Here is a 23,736-nt window from a genome sequence, read left to right as displayed (position 1 = left end):
AAGGACAATTTCCCCACCAGCTTCTGGAGTATGATGGTGTTGAATGTCAAACTGATGTCATATGAGACCCATCTTCCACGTGGGACAGGACAGAGTGGAGGGCAGAGGCTATTGCATCATCAGTGGATCAATTTGAGTGATAAGCAAACTGGAACAGGTCAAGTGTAGCAGAAAGAAAGGCTTTAATGTGCTCCATGACTAGTCGCTCATGTTAATGCCACCAGACAATAGTCATTTAGGCAGGTTACTGTCGCCTTCTTTGGCACTGGAATGATGGTTGCTGCCTTGAAAACGCAGAAGCTCTCCTCGGAGCCAAGTGGGCAAACAGCCATCACATCGCTGCTACTGGTAACCATGTACTCCAGTACAACATGTTCACGGTTGAGTGGTCGGCGACTAAACCGGCTCCCCCACTGGACTCAGTCTGGCGAGGAGGGTGTGAGGACACCCAGCAGGACTAAAAAACAAGACCTGACAAAGGGCGGATGAGCTCCTTGTGAACCAACGGTCATTTTCCGTGGAAGAGATTAAAGCCTCACCACATATCTCCCTCTTACGAATCGTATGCTATGCACTTAGTTAGAAGAGACGTGCATTGTGCAGATGAATCTGGGCGCCTTGCGAGCGATGCTGCTGTACATAGTCACAAGGAAGAAGATAACGACCTTGGAAATTGTAGGCCTGTTGGGAATGAAGGCGGCACACCAAATCCGAAAGGACGTGTGGCACTGGCTAAAGATAGACTGAAAACTAGGGGAAGTATCTTATGGATAGGGACATGGAATGTTCGAACAATGTATCAAGTAGGGAAGCTTGATAATGCAGTTTTTGAGATATCTCGAATGAAGCTGGATATTATGGGAGTAAGCAAAGTCCATTGGACAGAGGCTGGAACAGTTGACAAGAATGATTTTGTGTTGATATACTCTGGAGGAGAGAGCCATGCCAATGGCGTTGGAATTATTATGAAGAAGAAAATCTACAATGCAATGGATGGGTTTTGGCCCATATCTGATAAGAGTCATAATGGTAAAAAGGGAAGCCTTTCGATGTTACGATAGTCCAAGTGTATGCACCAACAGGTGAGCATGAGGATGAAGAGGTGGAACGGTTTTATGAGGACGTGGAATCTGCTTTTAAAAAAATGCAAAGAGCTCTGATGTACTTTTTGTTAATGTACTTTTTGGGAGATCTGAATGCTAAAGTAGCCAATGTGAAATACAAGGATATCATTGGTCAGTATGGCTTAGATGAGAGAACTGAAAGGGGGGAAGATTTATACAATTTTGTGAACAGTGTGAGCTGATGGTAGCAAACACATGGTTCAAATTACCCAAGTGAAAATTATACACTTGGAAGAAGCCTGGGGATACTGGAAGGAGACAAACTGACTATATTGTAGTGAGCAAACGCTTCAGGAGAAGTATTAGGATGGCCAAGACTTATCCAGGTGCCGATATAGGCTCGGATCACAACCTGGCGGTTGTTAGCATGAAGATTACACTAAAGACAAAGATTAAGGCTGCAACCAAGATAGCCAGGCTGGATATGGACTTACTGAAGAAGAGCAAGTATAGTGAAAGATTTTCTGCAGTGGTACAAAATAGGTTTAAGGGACTGAGAGCAGACACCAGATAACATGTGGTCAAACCTGAAGGACTGTATGCAAATAGCAGTTTCCCCAAAAGATGGCGTGTAGCTAAACAAGCCTGGATGACGGATCACATTCTGAAGCTCATGGAAGAGAGAAGGAAGCACAAGGAGGACACATCTAAGTACAAGGAATTGGACCAGCAAATAAGAGCAGAATGTGCAAAAGCTAAAGATCAATGGTTTATCAAACGGTGTGAAAAGATAGATACCATGGGCATGTTGCGTCATTCAAGGAATATGCACAGGGAGATTGCAGAGATGACCAACAGGAGCAAGAAACAATCGAGGACTGGCATTATTCAAGACAAGGACGGGAACGTACTCTTTGAGAATGACAAGGTGGAAAGTAGATGGATGGAATATATTAGGGAATTGTACTACGATACTAGAAATGATCAAGTGAGTGAGAAGAACACGGAAAGTCCGGAAATTTTGGTAGAGGAAGTAAGAGCAGCCATTGGAAGTTTAAAAACTGGTAAAGCTTGTGGTGTAGATGGTATTACAGCCGAAATGTTGAAATGCCTTGGTGACTCGGAGGTTGAGGAGATCACGAGGCTTTGCAATACAATCTACTCAACAGGAAAGTGGCCAACAGATTTTGTGATGTCAGAGTTTGTCATGATCCCAAAGAAAAGTAAGAGCACGAAATGTTCAGACTTTAGAACTGTAAGTCTTATAAGTCATGCCTCCAAGATCTTGTTATTAATACTCCTAAGCAGAATAAAAAGGACAGTTCTTAATGAAATTAATGAGTGCCAGAGCAGATTTATACCAGGTGAGGGTACTCGTGAAGGGATTTTCAATTTGCGAATGATTGTGGAACGAGGTCTAGAAAAAAAAAAGACATTTACATGTTTATTCTTTATTTCACTTTTAATGTATATCTGTGAACATGTAATGCTACTGCGACATTGTGGTATTCTTCAGGATTAATAAGAATCTATCTAAAATTCTGCACTCTCAAAATTTCACTTTTGAAGACCTCTTACTTACTAAGTACACCTTTGCCAGAAAACAGCCTGTCCCGATCCACACTTGCCAGATCCTTTCTGATACCATCAAAATTGACCTTTCTCCAATTTAGAATCTCAACCCAAGGACCAGACTTTTCCACAATTACCTTGAATCACTAGATTCAAAGTGCCCCCCTACAAAAACTTCTGTCACCTGCCCTGTCTCATTCCCTAATAGGAGATCTAGTATTGCACACTCTCTCATTGAGACTTCTATGTACTGATTAACGATGCTTTCCTGAACGCATTTAACAAACTCTTTCCCATCCAGTCCTTTTACAGTATGGGAGTCTCAGTCAATATGTGGAAATTTTGAAATCACCTACTATAACAACCTTGTTTCTTGCAACCACCTGCGATCTCTCTACAATGTTGCTCCTCTAAATCCTGTGGACTGGTGGATGGTTTATAATATACCTTTCTTATCCCTCAGTTCTACCCATATAGTCTCACTAGAGAAGCTCTCCAGTCTATCCTGGCTGAGCACTGAACTCTGACTAGTAATGTCACCCCTCTTCCTTTAATCTCTCCCACTCTATCATGTCTAAAACAAAGGAATCCGGGAACAGTGAGCTGCCAGTCCTGCCCCTCCTGCAACCAAGTCTCACTAATGGCAACAATGTTGTAATTCTATGCGTTAATCTGAGCTCATCTGCCTTTTCTACAATACTTCTTCCATTGAATTATATGCAGCTCAGAACATTAGTCCCACCATACTCAACCTTTTATTCCTGACTTTTTACGTAGGCTTAGCAACATCTTTCTCCACAACTGCTCCACTATCTGGCACTCTTGTGCCCACCCCCTGCAAATCTAGTGTAAAACTCGCTGTACAGCACTAACAAAGCTTCCCACTATGATATTAGTCCCCGTCAAATTCAAGTGCAAACAATCTCTTCTGTACAGGTCCCTCCTTCCCTGGAAGAACATCTGAAGCACTCCCTCTTGTGCCAACTCCTTAGCCACGTTTTAAACAACATGACCTTCCTATTTGTGGCCTCACTAGCACATGGCACAGGTATTAACACTGAGAACACAACCCTGGAGGTCCTGTCCTTTAACTTAGCACCTAACTCCTTGAACTCACTTTGCAGGGCCTTGTCACCCACTCTACCCACTGCCATTGGTACCTTCTGGCTGCTCAGCCTCCCACTTAAAAATGCTGTGGAATCTATCCAAAATATCCCTGACCCAGGCACCCAGGAAGCAGCAAACATCCGAAAACTTATTCTCATCCACAAAACCTCCTTTCTGTCCCTCTAATCAACAAATCCCCTATCACTACAACTCACCACCTATCCCCACTTCACTCCTGAGATACGGAACCAGATTCGGTGCTGGAGACCTAACTGCTGTGTCCTTCCTCTCATAGGTCATTCCCCAACAGCAATATCCAAAACAGTGTACCTGATGTTGACTGGAACAGCCACAGGGGTGCTCTGCACTTGTTGCCTATCCCCTTTCCCCCTCCTGAAGGTCATCTTTTCACATTGTACGTGAATGGTTTGGTGATGGAACTGATGGCTTTGTGGAGGCTCAGGTATTGCTGACCAGGCAGTGAGTCTGCAGAAGGCCTGAAACAGATTTGGAGAATGGGCAAAGAAGTGGCAGATGGAATACCGTGTAGGGAAGTACATGGTAATAAACTTTGGTAGAAGGAATAAAGGTATAAACTATTTTCTAAACAGAAGAAGATTCAAAAATCAGGGGTATGAAGGGACTTGGGATTCCTTGTGCAGGATTCCTTACCAGTTAAATTGCAGGTTGAGTTGATGGTAACGGAGACAAATGCAATGTAAGCATTTATTTCAAGAGGACTAGAATTTAAGAGCAAGTATGTATTGCTGAGGCATTATAAGATGTTAGTAGTATAGCACTTAGATTATCGTGAGCAGTTTTAAAGGTTCATTTCATTATCAAAGTATACAACTCTGAAATTCTTCAATTCTCTGGGTAGCCATGAAATCAAGAAAAAAAAGAAAGGCAGCCTGATCATCAACCCCAAATCCCCCCTCCCCGCAAAGAAAAATGAACAAAAACAGAACAGGCACATCAAATCCCCCTCCCTGCACAAAAAATAATGAGAAGATTGGGCAAAAAAACACAAAATATAAAAACAATAAGACGCAATAAAAGATTTTATTGTCCCAAGTCCACATCCAAAATGCAGAAAAAATCTGGGCAACTCTCCCTGCAGTGGCAGGCTGTTCCCTCTCTGGTAGCATAGCTGATACTCACCCTCTGCACTTGTGTCAATGGCTGGTCGCTTGAGTCAGTGAAATGGAGCCAAGCATTGACGTACGCTCCACCCTGCAGCAAGCCTGCTATGAGGTTCGCGCAAGCTGCCTCTGCCTCTCGCAATCCTCTCAGAAACTGCAGGGCGCTGGAACACCCAAACGATCTCCAAATTTCCGCACTTGCATTGATGTTTCTGTTGCCATCACTGCTTTAATTGGCGAACGATGAAAGCTATAATCGGTGAAATGGGGTCAAACGTTGGCTTATGCAGTCTTCTCGCCACTGAGGTTCACTCATGTTGCCTCTGCCTCTGGAATCTTGGTAACTGCAGAGTGGTGAAGCACCCAAACAATCTCCAAACAGCAAAACACAGGCTGCAACAGTTCTAGAATCACATCCAAGACGAGAATCAAACGTAAAAGACATAACAGAAGTGAAAAAGATGTTTCCATGATCTAACCAGAAGAAGTCAACCAAAGGAACGTGGTACGCAGGCACCATCGTGACAGAACTTGGATGAGTTTTGGGCCCCTTATCTAAGAAAAGATGTGCTGTTATTGGAGTGTGTCAAGAGGTTCAGGAGAATGATTCCGGGAGTGAATGGGTTAATGTAAGAGGAGCTTTTGATGGCTCTGGGCCTGTACTCACTGGAGTTTAGAAGAATAAGGGGGTGATCTCATTGAAACCTATTGAATATTGAAAAGCCAAGATAGTGGATTTGGAGAGAACGTTTCCTATATTGGGTGAGTCTAGGATCAGAGGGCACACCCCTAGAATAGAGGGACGTCCATTTAGAACAGAGATGAGGAGGAATTTATTTAGCCAGAGGCTGGTGAATCTGTGAAATTCATTGCCATTGAGTATATTTAAAGTGGAGGTTGATAGGTTCTTGATTAGTAATGGCATCAAAGATTACGGGGGCGAGGACAGGAGATTGGGGTCGAGAGGGATAATAAAACAGCCATGTTGCTAATTCTGCTTGCATGTCTTATGATCTTAAACTCTCTTGCCTTCCACCTTAGAGCTTTTTTCACTCCATTTTCTCTGCAATATTAAAGTCTGTTTATCTACAGCTGTTCCTAACTCTGATGAAAGATAATTACATTGAAACACTAACTCTGTTTTGCTCTCCTCAGATGTTGTGCGACTCAGAGCGTTTTAGTAGTTTCTGTTTTAGTTTGCCTTTCATCCTCATCTAGGATTTGAACAGATTTATTTCTTGAGCATTTGTTTGATCTGTGAGTTTGTTATAATGGTTTATCACTATCTCCATATTTAAAAAAAATCTCAATGATCATGTGTGCTGGTTCTTCATAATATTTATTTAGTTGCATTAATATGTCCACTAAACACTATCTATCTCCCAAGTTTTAAGTATGACAATCAAATCACCTGAAAGAACTTTGTTTTCTGGACTAAAATGTCCCAGATAATTGAGTGCTTTTATTTTGGATATTAAATTAATGGCTTTCATCTGAAGTACTTTTAGCTTTATATTGCCCACAATATCAAAGAAATGAAAAGTTAACGCAGTTATTTAGCTGTAACCTTATTGAACATTTAAAGCTTAATAATGCTTCCACTACTGTTCCCTCCAAGCCACATGGGTGCATGGCCATGCAGTAACTGAAATGTTCCCACGCACATAGCCTCTGCCACACAACTGGAATTTTCTTTTATATAATGTTTTATTAAAGTTTTCAGGCCATGTAAAACTTCCCTGCTCAGAGTAATGGTTGGTTCCCGCAGCTGTAAAAAACAATAGAGGGAACATTGGCTTTAACAGAAGGAATATCCTACCAATAATGTTAATATCTGAACTGCCACATTGTTAAACTTTTCTTGCTAATCACAGTGAGCAGAGATATTACCACATGTCTTCCGTACATTTTCAACAAACTACACCTTCAAGTACGAATTAGTGTGGCAAGCTTCACCACTATCCACTTTTGGTAACTTGATACTATTGAATGCTTAAATGTTTGAGAATAGATATTTTTTGTGATTAGTATTGATAAAACGTTAAAGGATAGGTGGCTGGTGTATATAACTCTTTTGTGAGAAATATAGTTATTCTGTCTAATGTTTTTATCAGTTTCCAAATGCAGTTTTAAATGAATGGTAATAATGGGTTTTGAATCTTGAATAAATCTGAGAAAGCGTGCGATACTACATTATTCATAGAAGAATAAATTGTTGTACATTTGGATCCTAAAATACTTTACAACATGTCTATAAGTTTTGTTCAATTGTTCATAAATGCCTAATTGCATTTCATAAGTTAAAAGAACATTTACTTACATTGCATATAAATGTTTTTTAGATGAAGATAGACTGTCCAGAAGAAAAAGCATTGTTGACACAGTGTCAATCCAAGTTGACCTCCTTGATGTCAATGTTCCGCAGGACAAGGTAAACAAACCCTTTTCCATTATTCTTGACTTTCTGCTACTTCTGTAGTTTTAAGACAGAAATCTCTTCTTTATGTAAAGTAAATGCTTGTCGACTAAATATAATTTTTCTCACCATTTTTCACCAAACCACTTTCTCACCCAATTCCCAACTATATAACTTTCATCTTAAAATCGAATTACTTTGATTTCTTTGGAACTATATTTTGGGACCTTTGCTTAAAGGATCTCCGGTGTAGGAAGATGAGATTTGTTTGTTTATCTGTCTGTCTGTCTGGTTGTTTATTTATTTATTTATTGACATGCAGTGCGGAGTAGCCCCTCTAGCCCTTCAAGCCATGCCACCCAGCAATCCCCGAATTTATTCCTAGCCTAATCACAGGACAATTTACAAAGACCAATTAACATACCAACTGGTACATCTTTGGAATGGGGAGAAAACTAGAACACCTGGAGGAAACCCATGTGGTCACAGAGAAAATGTATAATGTTAAAACATTGAATAGTACAGCACACTACAGGCCCTTCGGCCTACAATGTTGTGCCAACTCTTAAACCCTGCCTCCCATATAACCCTCCACCTTAAATTCCTCAATATACCTGTCTAGAAGTCTCTTAAATTCCACTAGTGTATCTGCCTCCACCACTGACTCAGGCAGTGCATTCCACGCACCAACCACTCTCTGAGTGAAAAACCTTCCTCTAATATCCCCCTTCAACTTCCCATCCCTTACCTTAAGGCCATGTCCTCTTGTATTGAGCAGTGGTGCCCTGGGGAAGAGGTGCTGGCTGTCCACTCTATCTATTCCTCTTAATATCTTGTATATCTTGAGACATGAGAGGATCATGTCTCCTCTCATCCTCCTCCTCTCCAGAGAGTAAAGCCCTAGCTCCCTTAATCTCTGATCAATAATGCATACTCTCTAAACCAGGCAGCATCCTGGTAAATCTCCTCTGTACCCTTTCCAATGCTTCCACATCCTTCCTGTAGTGAGGTGACCAGAACTGGACACAGTACTCCAAGTGCGTTCTTACAGGCAGCAGCAGGAATTGAACCCATGTTGGCAGTACTGAAAAGTGTTGTGCTAACCACTATGCTACCATGCCGTACATTTCCTCCTGTTAAAGCCAAAGCTCCCCCCTTGCAAAATCACTCAAGCTGTGCCAGGTTAGTTGGGAAGCAATGGTAGACAGCAATCTTGAGGAATTTCCAGAGATGTTTGATCAGGTTAAGGTCAGGACTCTGGGCCACTCAAGGACATCAATTTCCTTTGTTTGAAGCTACTCCATGGTTGCTTTGGCAGTGTGCTTTGGATTGTTGTTTTGCTGAAAGATGAACTTCCTCTCCAGTTTAAGGTTTCTAGCAGAGGCTAGCAGGTTTTAATTCAGGATCTCTCTGTATTTAGCAGCATTCATCTTCCTATTAAGCCTGAAAAGCAGTCCCTGCTGCTGAAAAGCATCCCCATAGTATGAGGCTACCTTCTCCATACTTTACAGTAGGGATGGTGTTACCTGACAGATGCGCTGTATTAGATTTACGCCACATGGACCACATAATATTGAGGCCAAAAAGTTCCACTTCAGTAACATCTGGTCACAAGATCTTCCACATTTAAACAGTACCTTCCAATTGATGCTTTGCAAAGACTTCACGGCCAAGGATAAGCTGTTTGTTTTTAGCCAGGGCTTCTTCCTTGCCACTCTTTCATAAATACCCTTTGTGCAAGGCCTTAGAGATTGTGGAGCTATGAGCTTCATCTCCACTGGCAGCCTCTTAATTGTACAACCTACTCAGGATGACTGTTGTGTTACAGTAGCCTCTCTTACAAGTGCCATTCTTCTCTGGCAACTAAGAGGAATGGCCTGACCTAGATAGTGTAGCTGTGATTTCAATTTTTACATCTTTTTCAAAATGAAATGCACTGAGCTCCGAGGTATGTTCAGTGCCTTGTAATGGTTTTGTATCCTTTCCCAAATTTGTGCTTCACTCTTATCATTTCCCTGACTTGCCTTGAATGCACTTTTGTCTTCGTTTTGGTTTGGTCTGCTGAAAATCTACCATACTGTTTGACCTTATGAAGAGAGAAGGTATTTCTTCAGGTGATCCTCCAATTTTCTATATCAACATATTGGGTAAGGTAATATACAGTATTACACCTGAGGAAAGTTAGCACAGTAGTTACAAGAGGAATGGATACTTTTTGACCTCAATTTTGTTTTTTAATTTTTAGTAAATTGTAGACAGGTTTTGGAATTTTCTTTTGGTTTGACATGGCACACAATGTTTTGCAGATTATCTCAAAAAAATCCTACTTCAATATGTTTTAAATTTAGATAATGTGACAGTAAAATGTGAAAATAGTTGTGAGGCTGAATAGACATTATGCTCATGAATGCTTATGAATTCACTCGTCTGTGTTGATGCCTGGCTGAAATAACTGCATTTTTGGAAAAGCTGGCTTATAAATTTATCATCAATGATAAATCACAGAATCGCAAAGTTCACAGTATGAAAGAGCAACATTTAACTCCATCAGATCTGTCCCCTTAAAATCCTATAACTGAGTTGGTCTCTACTTTCCCCTTCTCACTTTGGCAAGGCATCTTGTTGCTAATGGCTGACTGTTTTGTAATTCATTCTGTCATTGGTTTGCTTGCCTACCACCTTCATTCTGTGTCTCCTGAGAATGGTCAGTTTCTCTACCTACTGTTTATACCCTTGATGATTTTTCAAGCCTGTATCAACTCCTTTGTAAGAGAGAATCAACCCTGCTTTCCTAGTTGATGACGAGAGGTGGGGAGCTTTCATTTGCAACTTTCAAAGGAAACTTTTTAAATGACGGTCTCTGGAAAGAAAGGATGTGAAAGGAAAGAATGAGCACAAATGTGTTGTAGATTTGTGTGGTTTCCTCCAATAAGTCAACTATATAAGAATAAGATTGGTGTAATTCCATACTGTTACCATTCTGTGAATCTCAGTCTCTCCACAAAACTAAAGATGCTCATCCTAGAATTGAGTGGATAAACTACTTCTACAGATCCTCAGTGGCCTTTGCACCACTTTAAGGAATGATGCATGATTTGATTCAAGTACTTTATTTTATTTTCTACAGGCAAAGATAGTTGAAGAAATCACCTTTGAAACATTAAAGAAAGCTATTGGTATGTCTAATATAAATATTATATATAGGCATCCGTTAGTCTCATGAGACCATGGATTTGCGCCTTGAAAGGTTTCCAAGGCGCAGGCCTGGGCAAGGTTGTATGGAAGACTGGCAGTTGCTCATGCTGCAAGTGTCTCCTCTCCACACCACCGATGTTGTCCAAGGGACAAGGACTAGGACCGCTACAGCTTGGCACCGGTGTCATCGCAGGGCAATGTGTGGTTAAGTGCCTTGCTCAAGGACACAACACGCTGCCTCAGCTGAGGCTCGAACTAGTGACCTTCAGATCACTAGACCAACGCCTTAACCACTTGGCCACGCGCCAACGTAATGTTATGTAAATAACAGCAGATCATAGTATAATGTGACAGACCTAGAGTGGACAAATTACTAATAAAAGGGGAAATCTTTGATCTGCACAAAATTTGATTCCGGATTCTCCATAAAACATTGTTTCTTTAATCTTTTAATGTTATTTCTCTCTGTCGATTAACAGATTGCACAGTTATTAACACCTCCCATCCAATCTTCATTTTATAAGTGCTTTAAAGAAAAGTTATCATTTTGTAAAAGCCTTGCCTTTTAGCCGTTCTTGGAAATAATCCATAACATGCTATAATATTCTTTTACTAATTTGTTTCATAGTTTTTTCATATTTTCCTGACCATCTTGATTTCTGAATTGAGGGCTACAGGGGCAAACAAAATGCATGTGTCTTTAATTCTGGAAGAAATCAGTATTTAAAATAAACTCGTGTAATCCAAGTCCACATTTGTTTGAATTATTTTACAACCTGGTTCTGGAGAGAATTTGACCTGGGTGTATAAGTAAAGGCAAATTTTGGATTGTTCATAGGTTTGTGATACAATGTTGATCAGGTTCTAGTATACTGTTCATAGATTAAATGTAGCAAAAAGTTGTTCTAATATTAGTGAGTCATTTTGGATAACTTGTGACTGAATTTCACTGTGTATGTCAATGCAATGAATCTGAATTAAACTAAGAAATTGAAATGTTATAATACACTTCCCTGGCTTAATTCATCCTTTCTATAAATCAGATAGTCAAAATCTTGAAGAACAAGAAAGAGAGAAGCGACGTCAAATAATTGAGAAGTTTCAGAAAGCACCATTTGAGGAGATTGCAGCCCAGTGTGAATCCAAGGTTAGTCAAACTTCTAATACCGTGCAAACACGGCATGTAATGCTAATAAAAGCAAATTTGTTTTGTTGCATTTCATTTAGTAGTGTATTTCATATGCCTCATCAATGTTCTGTTTATTGCATTCTCCTTCCAACTGAAAACATTATTTTCTTTGAGTGAGCAGCCTAGTGGCTATTGTGAGAGATTTCCTTTTTTTCAAGCTACTGATCTATAGCTGCATGCACATTGTAGAAGGGGATTATGTTCATTTTGGGGTCCACTGAAAATGGAATATTTCAATACATTTTAATTAATGTGAACTTGAAAGATGATGTATATTTTTAAATGGTTTTCTATGAATAAGAACCAAAATTGTCTTTGTCATGATATTCAACATTATTGCTATAGCTTTTTATAAAAGGAGGAAAAGATATCTGGGAAAACTCCAGTTACAGGACTGGTCTTAAAGCTTGACTCTTTCAAAAGCTATTGTAACTTTATACAAAACTTACTAAGCTTTTGTCACTAGTTTACTTCCCACAATAAGTCCTATTTATGTCTCTTTCAGTCAAACTTTCTTCATGACAGGCTTGCAGAGATATTTGAATTGACAATAAGGTGAGTACTTGTGTATGAGTAAAAGTGTTTAAGTATATTTATTTTGTTTTGGCCAACTAATATATAATGAAGTTTAAAAATAAGTGGATTTCCAGTTATTACTAAGCAATTAGAGATTGCTAACTTGCACATGGGATTACTTTGTTATTAGTTTCTGATTTTACCAAAAGTGAAGAATCTTTATCAAATTGTCCTTTCAAATACCAATGTGTGATAACCTCTTAACTAACATTTCATCACATTACTACAGTTGCACTGCTGAGTAGAATTCTTCCTGGGCATGATGTGGACATCTTCCATACTTGATCTGATTTTTTTTATTTAAATACAGCTTTATTAAATGGAAATAATAACTATTCTTTGAAAATATTTTGCCTTTGTAGCACAGTAACGGATGTGTATGCATTGAGTTCTGAATGTTTGAAAATGACTTTTTTCAAAGTGGGAAGTAAGTCAATAATCTGATGTAGAATTTTCTCTAGCAGACCGCCTCCAAGTCCATCGGGATCTATGAGTGTGACAGCCGGACATGTTCAGTATCATTCCATCCCAGTATATGAAATGAAGTTTCCAGACCTTTGTGTTTATTAGTTGCTGCTTCTGTTTGAGATGCCTCCATTGATTTATATCTTGTGAAATATTTTCACTGAATCTCTCAATAAATTAGGTGAACAATCAGTTATTTATTAGGGCTTGCTGGCCTGGTGATCATTGTGATGCACTCTATTATGTGTAAATGTACAAGTATCAGGTAGTGTAAGTGTGTATTTAAAAACTTGCTATTTTCTTGAGCAAAATACTTTGTTTTACCCTGCAAGAGGTCCACATTCACAACTGTGAAAGTGCCACCAGCACATTTATGCATGACTTTTATATTAAAATATGGACTTCATCAAAAAATTGAGATAACTATGTTATTCATCATTTACCATATTTGTTAACAACTTTTAAATGAATTTCTGTCATTTTTGTTCAGTAGCATTCCAAACTTGTAAAGATGTAACAAAACATTTACTTGTTAACAATTTTCATTTCTAATGTATTCTCCAAACCATCCATATTGAGTGATTTGGATTAGTTTTATTCACATTTGGTACCTAGAATTCCACTTACAGTGGCATGCAAAAGTTTGGGCACCCCAGTCAGAATTTCTGTTACTGTGAATAGCGAAGCGAGTAAAAGATGAACTGATTTCCAAAAGGCATAAAATTAAAGACGACACATTTCTTTAATATTTTAAGCAAGAAATCTTTTTTATTTCCATCTTTTACAGTTTCAAAATAACAAAAATGGAAAAGGGTCTGAAGCAAAAGTTTGGGCACCCTGCATGGCTGTACTTAGTAACACCCCCTTTGTCAGGTATCACAGCTTGTAAACACTATCTGTAGCCAGCTAAGAGTCTTTCAATTCTTGTTTGGGGGATTTTCACCCATTCTTCCTTGCAAAAGGCTTCTAGTTCTGTGAGGTTCTTGGGCCGTCTTGCATGCAATGCTCTTCTGAGGCCTATCCACAGATTCTCAATGATGTTTAGGCCAGGGGTCTGTGAGGGCCATGGCAAAACCTTCAGCTTGTGCCGCTTGAGGTAGTCCATTGTGGATTTTGAGGTGTGTTTAGGATCATCATCCTGTTGTAGACGCCATCCTCTTTTCACCTTCAGCTTTTTTACAGGCAGTGTGATGTTTGCTTCCAGAATTTGCTGGTATTTAATTGAATTCGTTCTTCCCTCTAGCAGTAAATGTTCCCCGTGCCACTGGCTGCAACACAAGTCCAAAGCATGATCGATCCACCCTCATGCTTAACAGTTGGAGAGGGGTTCTTTTCATGAAATTCTGCACCCTTTTTTCTCCAAACATACCTTTGCTCATTGCGGCCAAAGAGTTCTATTTTGACTTCATCAGTCCACAGGACTTGTTTCCAAAATGCATCTGGCTTGTATAGATGTTCCTTTGAACCTTTTGAATAGAATTTTTTTGTTGTTTTGGAACTGTAAAAGATGGAAATAAAAGTTTTCTTGCATAAAATATTAAAGGAATGTGTCATCTTTAACTTTATGCCTTTTGGAAATCAGTTCATCTTTTACTCACTTAGCTATTCACAGTTACAGAAGACCAGGGTTGTCCAAACTTTTGCATGCCACTGTATGTAAACCGGGGGATCCAAACTGCTTAATGCTCTCCACTACATTGCTTTTTTTGCCTCTGCATCCCTCCCCAGTCTTAGTCTCCACAGTGAGTAAATGCTGTTTTTGTTTAGGAAGTAAAACAACTTGAGTACAAATTTGTTAATGCATAATCTCTTATTTAGAATCTGGACTTGGCCAGTGTTTTTACTATCATTTTGAAACTCAACATTTTTTAATTTGTTTCAGTGCTTTTAAGTAATTCTGGAGGGTGCGACATGAAATCTTTAAACTGGTCCAGTGCATAGATAAATCTGAGATGGTGAGGTTAAAAGTCTATATGTAATACATAGTTTTTTGTATTAGCTTATACATTTAAGATGTGTAAATGAAGATTTACAAGGAATACTAGATGAATCAATTGCTAGTTTTTTTGGAGGTTTTGTGAAAGCTCAGCGATCAGCCACATTTGAAGTATCAATTTTGGGAGTGGCAGGGTTATGTTATTTTATAATAGTGTTGAAATTCATTCCTTTGCTATTCCAATCAAGTTATTACAATTAAACGATGCTTTTTGTCTTGTTTAATTTTGGTTACATTTGTTTTCAGTTTGAAACTCCATATACTTTTAGAAATAATAGGCAAGTTGCTACCTGTTTTGGTCTTCTACATTTAGAATTCTGATAACTGTACAATGTGAGAAAAGGCTGCATTGGACAACTCTCTCGATTGGGAATTTTTTTTTTATTAACCAAATAAATGGCAAACCTAAAACATTTCAATGCTGAAACTAGACTTGATTGATACTGTGAGCAATAGTAATTTTGTATTGGTTGAAGTCATATACTTGCATTAAATGAATGTTGTGACTTTTCTTAGCATTTTTGAAAATACCATTTGTTCTTGAGCAAGTTGTTTTTAATAGTATCAGTGGATTGTTCGTGAATTTGTGACATATGACCAGAGGTGATTTTGTTTATAAAGGCTTATGGACAACATTTCTTCAATTTTAGACTGCTTTCATGCATGTGCTGAAACCAAGATCATGTGGGATGATGTATTGTGCAATCCTAGTCATGTGTTATGTCTTCAGATAATGCTTTACACTTTGAATGTATTTGTTCATTTTTAAAGCATAGACTTCTATGACTTCAAATTTTATCAACCTTCAGAAATGTTATAAACCTAATGGGATGTGAAATGTTGCACAATTAAAAGGACAAAACAAATAGTATTGTTGTATCTTGTTTTTTTATTATGGAGATGGATTTCACGATGCATGATTGACATTCAGACAACTCACATTATGAAATTATGCAGTGACGTGTGAAAATTGCAAAACAATTGCCTGACCAGTGTTTAAATATTAAGCATGAGAATGACATGACATGTTATCGGTCTTAATTATACTTGTTATATAGTAGCTTTTCAGATCTCTGAATTTTATGTAAGATTTTTGACATAATGCACTGCTGTGTTCTTCCTCATGGTAATTTGCATGCCTTGAACCTATCTCAGTGCAAAAGGTCACAAATGGAGCTTAACTGTTTGCTTCTGCACTGTGTCACATGTATGTGAAAACAGACTTGGCCAGAGTAGAAGAAAATAAAGGTGGATGCATAGAAACTGTTTTTGCCATGAACCAAAGTTCAAAGTATGTATCTATATTCTACTAAAACTCTCATGCTGTGACTGTGACCTCCAATTAGCGCAAACGGTACATTACAGCGGCACCTTTTTGGCTAAATCGAATTAAAATGCACTAACTTACAGAATGCAGGCAAAGTTCAAAGTTTATATTTCATATAAAATTGCTCATTCGCCAAAATCAACAGGCTCGCTTTGACCCGAGGGACAATCCGCCATCATGGAAATCGGGACGCAACAGCCCGACGCATGCGCACAGCCAGCCTCAGCAGCGACACCTACCGGAGCAAAAGGGCAGGGCAGCTCTATTTCAAGGGGTCACATTCTGCTAATCACCATCACTATGTGCAGGATTGGGACAGATCTAACTGCCACCCATCAATAAGAGATAATTAAATCTTATTGTAATGATGTACTTAGAGGCACCCATAAAACCTTTTGCTGCAGTCAAAGGGCATCGGTGACCATATCACGCCCATTTAGGAGAGCGCCAACCACATCAAGAGTAATCAGCATCCTTTGGTGTTACTGCTTCGTATCTTCTATCCAGCATTAGGGTAAAAAAAAATTGGTCAGCCTAATTATGCCATGTGGAAAGGAAAGGGGGACATTATGGTCAAGAGATGACGCCAAACATCATCGGGAAGTGGCAAGGAGAGGGAGAGAACAAGAATCAGATGAGGCCAGGGCCGCACGACTCCAGGATCAAAGATGAGAGAAGAAGAGACAGGAGGAGAGGCATGCACATCTCCAGGATCAGAGACAAACAACAAACAGCAGAAGAGATGAAGACACGGGGGATGGAAGGACTGCACGTCTCCAGAATGACAACGAGAGGCACAAGGGTGGCAGATAAACCAGAAATGATGCCATCAAAAGTGTCCTTCGTTAAACGAGGAGCAGCTATATTTGCTTTGCTACGTGTCGTCCTTTATAAATAAACTGAGGTTTTCTACTTCAGTTTCCAAGGCAAAGCAATACCAATAGCGTTCAGGAAAATTTAATGTACATTCTGGTCACATCAGACTGCACTACCCTTCTCTCAAAGGGTGCCCCAACGGGTCACCCTGTTGTCTAGTACTAAATCCCAAGGGTTTCTACTTTTATATAAATAGCAAAAGGATAGTGAGGGATAAAATTGGTCCCTTAGAGAATCAGAGTGGAGGGCTATGTGTGGAGCCAAAAGAGATGGGGGAGATTCTTAACAATTTCTTTTCTTCCGTATTCACTAAGGAGAAGGATATTGAATTGTGTAAGATAAGGGAAACTGGTAGGGAAGGTATGGAAACTATGATGATTAAAGTAGTAGTAGCGCTGGTGCTTTTAAGGAATATAAAAGTGGATAAGGCTCCGGGTCCTGACAGGATATGCCCTAGGACATTGAGGGAAGTTAGTGTGGAAATAGCAGGGGCTCTGACAGAAATATTTCAAATGTCATTAGAAACGGGGATGGTGCCGGAGGATTGGCGTATTGCTCATGTTGTTCCATTGTTTAGAAAGGATTCTAAGAGTAAACCTGGCAATTATCGGCCTGTGAGTTTAACGTCAGTGGTGGGTAAATTGATGGAACATATTCTTTGAGATGGTGTGTATAATTATCTGGATAGACGCGGTCTGATTAGGAACAGTCAACATGGATTTGTGCGTGGAAGGTCATGTTTGACAAATCTTTTTGAATTTTTTGAAGCGGTTACTAGGAATGTTGATGGTAAAGCGGTGGATGTTGTCTATATGGACTTCAGTAAGGCCTTTGACAAGGTCCCACACAGAAGGTTGGTTAGGAAGGTTCAATCGTTAGGTATTAATATTGAAGTAGTAAAATGGATTCAGCAGTGGCTGGATGGGAGATGCCAGAGAGTAGTGGTGGAAAACTGTTTGTCAGATTGGAGGCCAGTGACTAGTGGTGTACCTCAGGGATCTGTACTGGGTCCAATGTTGCTTGTCATATACATTAATGATCTGGATGATGGGGTGGTAAATTGGATTAGTAAGTATGCAGATGATACTAAGATGGGTGGCGTTGTGGATAATGAAGTAGGTTTTCAAAGCTTGCAGAGAGATTTAGGCCAGTTAGGAGAGTGGGCTGAAAGATGGCAGATGGAGTTTAATGCTGATAAATGTGAGGTGCTACACTTTGGTAGGAGTAATCAAAATAGGACATACATGGTAAATGGTAGGGCATTGAAGAATGCAGGAGAACAGAGGAATCTACAAACATTTGTAGGAATAATGGTGCATAGTTCCCTGAAGGTGGGATCTCATGTGGATAGGGTGGTGAAGAAAGCTATTGGTATGCTGGCCTTTATAAATCAGAGCATTGAGAATAGGAGTTGGGATGTAATGTTGAAATTGTATAAGGCATTGGTGAGGCCAAATTTGGAGTAGTGTGTACAATTCTGGTCACCAAATTATAGGAAAGATGTCAACAAAATAGAGAGAGTACAGAGAAGATTTACTAGAATGTTACCTGGGTTTCATCACCTAAGTTACAGAGAAAGGTTGAACAAGTTGGGTCTTTATTCTTTGGAACATATTAGGTTGAGGGGGGACTTGATAGAGGTACTTAAGATTACGAGAAGGATAGGTAGAGTTGACGTGGATAGGCTTTTTCCATTGAGAGTGGGGGAGATTCAAACAAGAGGACATGAGTTGAGGGTTAAAGGGCAAAAGTTTAGGGGTGACATGAGGGAGAACTTCTTCACTCAGAGAGTGGTGGCTGGCTGTGTGGAACAAGCTTCCAGCAGAAGTGGTTGAGGCAGGTTCAATGCTGTCGTTTAAAGTTAAACTGGACAGCTATATGGACAGGAGGGTTATGGGCTGAGTGCAGGGTGGTGGGTCTAGGTGAGAGTAAGAGTTCGGCACGGACTAGAAGGGCCAAGATGGCCTGTTTCCATGTTGTAATTGTTATATGGTTATATACAACCTTGAGATTCTTCTCACAGGCAGCCACAAAACAAACGCAATAGAACTTTTTTTTTAAATAAGCACCCAATGTGCAGAAACAACAAATCGTGCAAACAATAAAAGTAAGCAAACGACATTCAGAACTGAAGTTCATGAAAGTGAGTCCACAGCCACGAAACCAATCACAGCTGATCCAGGAGCCTATTCGTTGCAGGCCCCAGCCTCAGTTCAGCACAGGGACAAGTAAACCTTGTGGAACAGCGAGCTGAACACTGGCCTGTTCCTCACCTCTGTCCCCAACACCCTGATATTTTCAATCTGGCCCAGCACTTAAATTAGCCAAACCTCAGGTCGTTCCTTGTTCTCGGACCCAGCGCCTGCTGCTTCCACACATTCTCAGGCTCAATGCTTAAATCAGCGAAACAGCGAGTTGTTTCTTGATCACGGGCCCTGCCTCCTCGACTCTGCTGCACCTTGGTTCTGGTACTTTGAATCGTTTCCAAGTCAGCACAAGCAATGGCCAAACATTGACTCATTCCCTGCGTCTGGGCCTGGGCTTGGCTGCATAGATTTGGTTCCTGCACACCACACTGCAACCGTCCTGCGCCTTCAAGACTTCAGTTCACACCACAAAAATGCCAGGCCATACAAGCAGTTTAAAACCTCAACTCCGAAAGGGAAGTTGCAGGCTATTGATTGAAGCGATCGTTTGAGAAAAAGTGTGAGTAATAAAATGGCTGCATTTGCTGCCAGCAAGTCATCACTGCGCTTCACTAGCACCATTTTAAACCACAATCAAATCATTATTCCTAGTCTCCAATTTCTGTTTATCAATCAATCCTTTATCCACACTGGTATATTATCCCCAACTGCTACTTTGATTAATAACTTATTAAAGCCCTCTGAAAATATATCCATTAGTTCCACTCATCCATTTCTGTTCTGCCAGTTACAGCCTACTTACGGTACACTACACAGGAGAAAGACTATTGCTCTAAAGTGACCAAGCTAATGTACAATTGAGAATAAAATCATAGAACATCGAAGACTGTGGCACAGTGCAGATCATTCAGGTCAATCATAGAAAAGTACAGCACTAAAATAGCTCCTTCAGTCAATCTATTCTGGGCAGAATCGGTTAGACTGCCTAATGCCATTGGCCTGCAACTGAACCAAAGCCATCTACCCTCTACCATCTGAGTAGCTATCCAAACTTCTCTTAAACGTTGAAATCTATCTTGCATGCACCACTTATCCTGCAGTTTGTTCTATATTCTCACAATCTGTTGTGTTACCCTTAATTTTCTTGCCTTTCACCCTTAACCCATGACCTCTAGTTTTAGTCCCACCCAACCTCAGTGGAAGAAGCCTGCTTGCATTTGCCCTATCTATATCTCTCATAATAATGTATACCTCTGCCAAATCTCCCCACTGTTTGCTACTTTCCAAGGAATTAATCCAAACCTCTTCAATCTTCCCTTATAACTGAGATCCTCCAGTCCAACAACATGCTGTAATTTCTCACTGTACTCTTTCAACCTTTTTACATCTTTCGTGCAGGTAGGTGACCAAAAGTGCACACAATACTCCAAATTAGACCTCACCAATGTACTACTTCAACATAACATCCCATCTCCTGTACTCAGTAGCTTGATTTATGAAAGCCAATGTACTAAAAGCTTTTCTTTTTGTTACCCTATCAACCTGCGCCACCACTTTCAATGCATTATGGACCTGTATTCCCAGATTACTTTGTTCTACCACACTCTTGAGTGCCCTACTGTTCACTGTGTAAGACTTACCCTAGTTGGCTTTATCAAAGTGCAAAACCTCGCACTTGTCTGCATTAAATTCAATCTGCCATTTTTCCAGTTGGTCTAGATCCCACTGTAAGCTTTGATAGTCTTTCTCACAGCCCACTGCACCCCCAGTCTTGGTGTCATCCACAAATTTGCTGATCTAGTTAACCACATTTATCATCAAGATCATTGATATAAATGACAAACAACAATGGACTCAGCACTGATCTCTTCGGCATACGACTAGTGACAGGCCTCCAGTCAGAAAGGCAATCATCTATTACCACTCTCTGGCTTCTTCCAGAAAGCCAAAGTCTGATCTAATTTCCTACCTCAATTTGAATGCCAAGCAACTGAACCCTTCCCAACCAACCAACCTTGTCAAATGTCTTTCTAAAGTCCATGTAGACAACTTCCAATCTCTTGCCTTCATCAATTTTCTTGGTAACTTCCTCAAAAAACTCCATAAGACTGCATAGGCATGAACTACCATGCACAAATCCATGCTGACTATCCCTAATCAGTCCTTGTCTATCCAAATACTTGTATATCTGGTCCCTTAGACTACTTTCCAATAACTTTCCCATTACTGTTGTCAGGTTCAGCGGCATATAATTTCCTTGGTTTATTAGATACATAGAAACAGAAAACCTACAGCACAATACAGGCCCTTTGGCCCACAAAACTGTACCAAACATGTCCTTAGAAATTACCTAGGGTTACCCATAGCCCTCTATTTTTCTAAGCTCCATGTACCTATACGGGAGTCTCTTAAAAGACCATAAAGTTTCTGCCTCTACCACCATTGCCAGCAGCTCATTCCACGCTCTCAGCATTATCTGCGTAAAAAAACTTACCCCTGACATCTCCTCTGTACCAACCTCCAAGCACCTGAAAAGTGCCCTCTCATGCTAACCACTTCAGCCCCGGGAAGAAGCCTCTGACTATGATCAATACCTCTCATCATCTTGTACAGCTCTATCAGATCACCTCTCATCTTCCGTTGCTCCAAGGTGACAAGGCCAAGTTCACTTAACCTATTCTCATAAGGTATTCTCCCCAAACCAGGCAACATCCTTGTACGTCTCCTCTGCACCCTTTCTATGGTTTCCACATCCTTCCTGTGGTGAGGCGATCAGCACTGAGCACAGTATTCCAAGTGGGATCTGACCAGGGTCCTATATAGCTGCAACATTACCTCTCGGCTCTTAAACTCAGTCCCATGATTGATGAAGGCCAATCTTAACCACAGAATCAACCTGTGCTGTAGCTTTTGAGTGTCCAATGGACTTGGACCCCAAGATCCATCTGATCCTCCACACTGCCAAGAGTCTTCCATTAATGCTATATTCTGCCATCATATTTGACCTCCCAAAATGAGCCACCTCATCTGGGTTGAACTCCATCTGCCACTTCTCAGCCCAGTTTTGCATCCTATCAATGTCCCGCTGTAACCTCTGACAGCCCTCCAAACTATCCACAACACCCCCACCCTTTGTTTCATCAGCCTCCCACAGTAGCCTGGAGTACATCTTGTCTGATCCCAGTGTCTTATCCAACTTGATGCTTTCCAAAACCTCCAGTACATCCTCTTCCTTAATATCTACATACTCAAGCTTTTCAGTCCACTGTAAGTCATCCCTACAATTGCCAAGATCCTTCTCCATAGTGAATACTGAAGCAAAGTACTCATTAAGTACCTCTGCTGTCTCCTTCGGTTCCATACACACTTTTCCATTGTCACACTTAATTGGTCCTATTCTCTCATGTCTTATCCTCTTGTTCTTCACATACTTGTAGAATGCCTTGGGGTTTTCTTTAATCCTCCTCGCCAAGGCTTTCTCATGGCCCCTTCTGGCTCTCCTAATTTCATTCTTAAACTCCTTCCTGCTAGCCTTATAATCTTCTAGATCTCTATCATTACCTAGTTTTTTGAACCTTTCATAAGCTCTTCTTTTTTTCTTGACTAGATTTACAACAGCCTTTGTACACCATGGTTCCTGTAACCTACTATCCTTTCCCTGTCTCATTGGAACGTACCTATGCAGAACGCCACTCAAATATTCCCTGAACATTTGCCACATTTCTTCCATAGATTTCCCTGAAAACATCTATTTCCAATATATGCTTCCAAGTTCCTGACTGATAGCCTCATATTTCCCCTTACTCCAATTAAATACTTTCCTAACTTGTCTGTTCCTATCCCTCTCCAATGCTATGGTAATTTTTAGAGCCTTTCTTAAACAGTGGAGCAGCATTAGCTATCCTCCGACCTTCTGATACCTCACCTGTCACTAGGGATGAGTTAACATCTCTGCTAGGTCTGCTGCAATTTCTGCACTTGCCTCCCACAGGGTCCAATGGAGCACCCTGTCAGGCCCTGGGGATTTATTCACCCTAATTCACCTTGACAGCAAACACCTCCTCTTCTCTAATCTGTGTAAGGTCTATGATCCCACTGCTGCTTTTCCTTACTATTCTGAGTCTTTCTCCCGCGTAAATACAGATGTAAAAAGAAACTCCACTTAAGATCTCCTCTTTTGTCTCTATGCATAGGTTACCATTCTGATCTTCCAGAGAACCAATTATGTCCCTTGCAATCCTTTGCTCTTAACAATCCTTTTCTACTAGGAACTCCATGCCTCCTTTTAGCCATCCTGATTTTTTCCTTAAGTGTTCTCTAGCATATCTTATACTCCATAAGTACCTCATCTGTTCCCACCAGTCTATACCTCCTTTGTGCATCCTTTTCTTTTTCTTAACCAAGGCCTCAATGACTCTTGAAAACCAAGTTTCCCTACTCCTGTTTCCTTTATATTTTTATTCTGACCGGCACATACAAGCTTGTACTCTCAAAATTTCACTTCTGAAGTTCTTCAACTTACCAAGTACACATTTGCCAGAAAACAGCCTGTCCCAATCCACACTTGCCAGATCCTTTCTGATACCATCAAAATTGGCCTTCCTCAAATTTAGAATCTCGACCCATGGACCAGACCTACCCTTTTCCATATTTACTTTGAAACT

The 23,736-nt window shown here is 40.3% G+C and overlaps 1 protein-coding gene across 8 annotated transcripts in view; it reads left to right on the top strand.

Annotated features, from left to right (window-relative positions):
• LOC140196367 (protein EFR3 homolog A-like) overlaps window positions 1-15,590 on the top strand; it is a 170,347-nt gene extending 154,757 nt beyond the window's left edge. For 6 of the 8 annotated variants that reach the window (XM_072255508.1, XM_072255500.1, XM_072255462.1 and 3 more), the window contains 5 exons: window positions 7,228-7,316; window positions 10,429-10,477; window positions 11,540-11,643; window positions 12,191-12,240; window positions 12,723-15,590. In XM_072255508.1, the coding sequence (XP_072111609.1) occupies window positions 7,228-7,316; window positions 10,429-10,477; window positions 11,540-11,643; window positions 12,191-12,240; window positions 12,723-12,831 (401 nt within the window). In that variant the 3' untranslated portion in view covers window positions 12,832-15,590. Of the gene's footprint in view, window positions 1-7,227; window positions 7,317-10,428; window positions 10,478-11,539; window positions 11,644-12,190; window positions 12,241-12,722 lie in introns of those variants that run through there. The other 2 variants (XM_072255483.1, XR_011885695.1) reach the window with 2 other exon arrangements.
• The last annotated feature ends 8,146 nt before the right edge of the window (window positions 15,591-23,736 follow it).

The sequence above is a fragment of the Mobula birostris genome, chromosome 1 (genome assembly GCF_030028105.1).
Source record: "Mobula birostris isolate sMobBir1 chromosome 1, sMobBir1.hap1, whole genome shotgun sequence".
Taxonomy (NCBI): Eukaryota; Metazoa; Chordata; class Chondrichthyes; order Myliobatiformes; family Myliobatidae; genus Mobula; species Mobula birostris.
This window is presented reverse-complemented; position numbering and strand designations above follow the sequence as displayed.